General features: G+C 48.5%; 1 protein-coding gene across 3 annotated transcripts in view; it reads left to right on the top strand.

Moving 5' to 3' along the window:
* Window positions 1-355: 355 nt before the first annotated feature.
* The window catches only part of SMARCC1 (SWI/SNF related BAF chromatin remodeling complex subunit C1), a 91,933-nt gene continuing 86,288 nt past the window's right edge, over window positions 356-6,000 (top strand). The window contains exon 1 of one of the 3 annotated variants that reach the window (XM_069778443.1): window positions 356-673. In XM_069778443.1, the coding sequence (XP_069634544.1) occupies window positions 371-673 (303 nt within the window). In that variant the 5' untranslated portion in view covers window positions 356-370. The remainder of the gene's footprint in view (window positions 674-6,000) is intronic. The other 2 variants (XM_069778445.1, XM_069778446.1) reach the window with 2 other exon arrangements.

The raw sequence follows: 6,000 nt of genomic DNA, 5'->3' as shown, positions 1-6,000 counted from the left end.
ATGCGCCGAGCCGTGGCAGAGGTGGGGGCGGGGCGGGAGCAGCGGCCGGAGGGAGCTCGTCGGGATGCCTCGGCGCATGCGCAAAAACAAGTAATTAAAAAAGCGAGCGTGGCGCCGGCGCATGCGCCAAGATGGCGGCGGGGCTGCGTGGGGGAGGGGCGGCGGCGGCGGGGCGCAGGCGCTGAGGGCAGCGGCGGCGCGCGGACGCCGAGCGCCGCCGCGGGGGGGGGGGGTGGGGAGGGCTGCACCGGGGGGAGCGCGAGCGCACCGGGCCGGCGGCAGGGCGGGCGAGGAGGAGGAAGAAAAGGGGGGGGGGGGAAACCGGATTCCCGAGCATGCCTGAGGGGGCGGGGCGTCCGCCGCTCGACGCATGCGCGGCGTGAGGCGGGTGGGAGGCGCAGGGCCGCGGTGGCGGCGCTCGGCGAGGGTAACAATGGCAGCGGCGGTGGCGGCGGGCGGCGGGACGGGACCCGGAGCCGCGGCGGCGGCGGCGGGGGGGGCGGCTGCGGCTGCGGCGACCGCCGCCGTGGCGGTAAGCGGTGGTCCAGGGTTAGCGGCGTTGTCGGTGGCTCGACGGAAAGACGGCGGCCCGACGGGGAAGTTCTGGGAGAGCCCGGAGACGGTGTCCCAGCTCGACTCGGTCCGCGTCTGGCTGGGGAAGCACTACAAGAAGGTGCGGACCGGGGGCGGCGGGGGGGGGACGGGACGGGGACGCGCACCCCCACACCCACACAGAACCCCTCACAGAGCGGGCGGGGGGTGGCGGCGGTTTAACGTTCCCTCACGGTCCCATCCCGCGGGGGCGGGGGAGCTCCCTGCCGGTGCCCCGGGGCCGGTGGGTGGGTTGTGGGTGGGCGGGAAGCCCGGCACCGCCGCCGGCCTTTTGTCAGCCGCGGCCTCGCCGCCGCGCCCGGCCCCTCCTGCTGTGGCCCGGCACGGCCCCGCAGCGCGGTCGGGGGGGAGCCGGGGCGGCCGTGGGTGGGTGGGTGGGTGGTGGGGGATCCGCCGCGGGCCCCCGCTCCCTCAGAGACGGGGTGGTTCGGCCGGTACCCCGCGTCCATGTTTATACCGAGGCGAGCTGCGACGGTAACTTTCTTGTGCGGGCAAGTCCCGGCTCAGGTTGCCAGGATTTTACACGGGTTTCGCTTAAACCGCACCCCTGAAGTGTTTAAAAAAAAAATAAAAACCAACCAAAAAACCCCCCAAATCCAAACCGTTCGTGCCGTTCAGAACGGCGTTTCACCGAACCCGGTGCGCATGGAAAGCTCTGCGCGCGTTGCTTGTACTTGGGGCAAGTTCACTTTTTGGTGGGGTCGTTGGTCGCTGTGTATTGCCCTTGTAGTCCTCTTCCTCTTTCATAGGCTTGGCTGTGTTGTTCTCTGTTTCTTTGTTTTCTTTTCAAATGTTTTTCCTGTACGATGATTTTGTAACTTTGTTTCAATAGCTAAGCCTTGAAAAATTACCTGACCGGAACTTGTTAGAAGGCAGATAAATCTGTCCAGACAGCTTTGTAGCAATCCGAGGAAGAGCATTAGCTGGGGCAGAGCGATGTCAAGGGGAGATGCTGCACAACCTAAAGGTGCCTTAATCGCTATATTTACCCAAGATTTGCAGTCCATCCCTCCATTCTTCCGTAGGTTTGGTGTCAGGAACACCCAGGCAAGTTTGCCCGTTGCTCTGCGGGTGCTGTTGATTGGATTATTTGTGTGGCAGTGCTCTGAAACGGGTATCTGAACTGATCGGGGTTAAAAAACAGAACACGTTCAGAGGTGTGTTTTACCGGTCCTTCCACATAGCTTGTTCCAGTGCAGCCACTTACAGTTGAATCGGCACAATGGGGCGGAGGTCGTCCTTTGAGCGAGCAGCTTCAGCTAGTCTTGTTGATAAGGAAATTGTAACAGAAAAAAATGTATCTGTAGTTTGACTGTGTTTTGGTTGTGCTTCTCTGCCGTTTCTAGACTTCTGAGGAGGAGCATTCTTTCCTTTCATTTTCCTAACCGAATACCTACAAGAACACAATAAACTCTTGAAATAACTTTGAAGTGGCACCTGCCATTTTGCAGAAGAGCAAGTCACCTTATTAAAAGCATTAACAGTTATTGTCTGTTGCTGTTGTGAATTGAAACTACCTAGACAACTGGTTCTCACCTTACTAGCCTGGTAGGGCCTCTTATCTGTAGTTCAGGAATGGGAGCTTTCCTTTTGTATGCCAAAGAAAAACTCCTTTATTATAATTGGTTTACACAGTATTACTGCTTATAAAGATTAGATGGTTCTATTTATTTCGTAAACTCTGGAAGGTAATTAGAATTGGACTAAGAAGAAATCTTTACTGGGCAAGTGAATTTCAAAATACTGTATTGTAAAATCCTAAAAAAAAAAGGGGGGAGGAATTATTTTTGCTTTGGAAACAAGGAAGCTGATACTTACTACTGGTGTTTAAAGATGTATCTTTAATACTTTAAATGGAAGTGTTAATTCCTTTTTGATGTGCAGTAAATAGACTCTAGTTTATCTTGCGTGTGTTTTCATCTTGCCGTGACTTCTTTCAGAAAAGTATGTGATGATTATAGCTGACTTTTGTCCAGTTTATACTCTTAAAAATGCATACATGTACATCTGGGCAGTGGTGAACCTGTCAGCTGTAGTAGGTTTTGTGTCCAGCTCCGGGGATGTTGGGGACCAGTCGGAAAGAATCCCGAGAGCAGCAGCAAGCTTGGTCAAGGATCCAGAAGTTGCGGTGGGCAAGGAGAGAGTTAGAGAATTGCAATTATAAATCTTCTTGTTCCTGTCTCTAGATTAGACAGGTCTTCAAGTATCTGCGAGTGCTTCATGTCTCTAGAGTATAACTAAAAAAGTAAGAGGTTTAAGTAGTAGTTATGCAAGACTTGCACTGGATATTGGAAAACTCCCATTGTCAGGGAGGAGTGGGCTGCCTAGCAGTGTGGTCAATCTCTGCCAGAGATCTTTTGATGATAAAATCTACTGGGCAGCAATGTGGGTTTTGTAACCCTGCATTGCTGTGATGTACTGTTTTCCTGACACAAACCTTCCGGGCCCCTTTCTTCTTGGCTAACATGTTGGCAATGAGGAAGGCCCTTCCCTGGACCTGCAGAAAGATGGTGTGCGTTGGGAGCTTGCCTTGGGGAGGCTCAGGTGGCTGGGTAAGGTATGCCTATGAAGGTGGAAGGAACACTGGAGGGGCTGTTAGCGACAACAGACATAATGGCAGAAAACAAAATTGTTTATGCCAAACTTCTTCCCGCTCCCTATTTTTGTGTTTGTGTGATGTATGGAAGTCATTTTGCGCTATGTCTCTGCATTGAGAGTTGCAGGAGGTCCCCTACTTCTTCCCAGGCCTTGGACTGCAATACAGATGTTTGAGCCTTTATTCCCTGTGGGTAGGAAACAGGTTTGTGCTGTGGTTTTCAAGGCCTGGGGGACCTGATAGGCTTTCATAGCGTTTGGGTGGACTAACTCTGGTGATATTAAGGTGTCCACTATAAGTAGAAGTTTATAGTTCAAAAGTAAACTGGGCAGTTCACTTTTTATGAATGCTCAGTGATCTCTAATATTATGCATTGTTTAGGTAGTTACTTTGACATTAAGCAACAAATTGCTCGTATCGAAATGGCTTGTAAAACAGGGTTATTTCTTGTATTTAAAATATCTTCCTAAGATAGTTTGGGTGGGGTTGGGTTTTTTTAATATGTGTTATGAAGGATGCAGAAACTAACCTTGGCCTTACCGCTGTAGTCCCTAAAGGACTGTTCCCCATGTGTTCATCGTGTCCAGTTCAATATATTGGCCTGTGGGAGCTTCAGCTACTCAGTGCCTCTGGAAGCTGCGCCCTCCCCTCTGAGCCAGAAGGTTGGAAAACTGATTTTTTTGGGGGGACAGGGAGGAGGGTGTCTTGTTTTGATTTTTAAAGAACAAGTGGAGCGTTGTCTTAAAGGGTGAGTTAGAGGAGAAGATGGCATGGGCTGTCTGTATAGACACTAAAGTGCACAGAGGATGAGGACGTATCATCGCTTGGAAGTCTGGGTGGTTTGTTGAGTATCTGGGACCCACTTGCACTAGTAGCAAGTGTAGAATAATAAATTTTCTTTCCGCATTAATGGAGTGCAGTGCTGTTGTAAGGTGTTGGACCAATGCCAGTGGAGCACGTCTGTTATACAGCAGGACGATAATGACGGGCAGCAATGTGGGATCCCTTTATGCCCTTCTATTAATAAGCCTCAGCCCGACAGCGAGGACGGACGAGCCGCTTCTTGGCAGCTGTTATGAAATGGCAGTTGTTATGGCCGAAGATGTCTGTTTGAAGACCACCTGCTTGTCCACCACCAGCCAGGAGCTGAATTTAGAGATTTGTAGTTATCTTTCCGCTGGCTCTGACTTCTTGTGTCAGTGCTAGCCTTATCAAGTATTTCTTCAGTCAGACTTTGATTTAATCTGAGGGAGGATTTTCTCTGTGTTTGCAGCTCTTTTGTGTTCTCACCTTTAAAAAAGGAACAAGGGTTATAACCTAAATCAAAGTATTTTAATGTTGCTTTTCCTTTCCCTGTTATTTAGTGATCTGAGTTGAAATGTTCTTTGTTTTGAGGGAAGGAAAGGATTTTGTGCATCAGGGCTACAACACAGAGCCATAATGTGGTTATTTGAGGTCAGTAACCACATCAAAACCGGGTATACGAATCTGTCCCTTATGCCTGTGACAAAGGCTTTGCAGTGCAGCTGCAATGGCAAATCTTGCTGGTGAAGTGATTTCTTCTGCTAGCAGTTACTCTCTTATTTTTTAATTATTGAGTTATACTGAAAGACTTCTGACCATACATGTTTTCTACTTAAGGATGTGTGGGTATTTTTGTATTTCTAATTAACATGGAAATGGTAGAAGAATCTTTGCTGTGTCAATGGGGCTTTGGTATTTCAGCAGTTGAACAAAATCCTCTTATGCCAAAGCTGTGTGTCTAGGAACAGGGCATCATTTCTATCTTCTGGAATTTGCTATTTAAAAACCTTTATTTGCTGCAGAATTGTTTTCTGCTTCTGTCCGCTGTGGAGACTAGCGGAAAACTGGCAGATAGGTTGTGACTTCAGTCCTCTGTGGTCCCCTCAAACCCACCACCTATTGATGAAGAAATCATCTTACTGATTTTGCTGCTTTAAAGATCCATTTGTATTGCTGGCTAGTGTGCCCGAGTGATTGAGAGGAGTCTTTTGTGTTTCCTTTTGAAGGTTTTTTTTTCCCTTATTGTTTAGGGGGAACCTCAGGCAAAGTAATGAGTTTCCTGTAAAAAAAAATAATAAAAATTGCAAGATAGTGGTGGTGCAAAATAGAATCAGGGGTTCCTAATGTTATTTTTCCTTTCTGATAGCTTCCAGCTGTCAGCGCCTCCTGCAAGAGGTAAAAATGGGACCTGCAAGTAATGGAATAAATGCCTGAAAAATTTCACATGTCTAAGAATATGCTTTCCCAGGCATATACTCATGTGAATATTTTGGGGTTTTTTTGTGAAGGAAGACATTTGAAAAAAAATTACAGTTAGCCAATACAAGAATACCACCTCTTCTGGATTGAGTTTTTTGACTGAGGTTGCAGTGCTGTGTGCTCCAAGTTGTCATGTATTTACAGCAGGCAGCGTTGTCTTGTTGACTCTCATTTACGAGTGACAAAGAAACCCTACTAGAAAACCCTAAACTTGGGCTATTTCCTTATTGATTTTCATTTTCTGCTTTTGTTGGCTTGTTTGTGTGAAGAATTAAGTTCCTTCTATGTTTATCTTTGTCATGAATTGTCTTCCCATGGTTTGTTGGATCCTCAAACTGGAAGTTGAGAGGACCTTAGCTAGAGGGTTATGCTGAAGGCAGTTTTGTTCTGGGTGCCCTAAAGAAGCCCTGAAGAGTTTAAGTAGACTGTATGGGTTGAGTGCTGGATTAGTGAAATTCCAAGTTTTTGGATTGGTGATTGGGTTTTTTGTTCCGTTTTAAATGATGGCC

The sequence above is a fragment of the Haliaeetus albicilla genome, chromosome 2, assembly GCF_947461875.1.
Source record: "Haliaeetus albicilla chromosome 2, bHalAlb1.1, whole genome shotgun sequence".
Classification (NCBI taxonomy): Eukaryota; Metazoa; Chordata; class Aves; order Accipitriformes; family Accipitridae; genus Haliaeetus; species Haliaeetus albicilla.
This window is presented reverse-complemented; position numbering and strand designations above follow the sequence as displayed.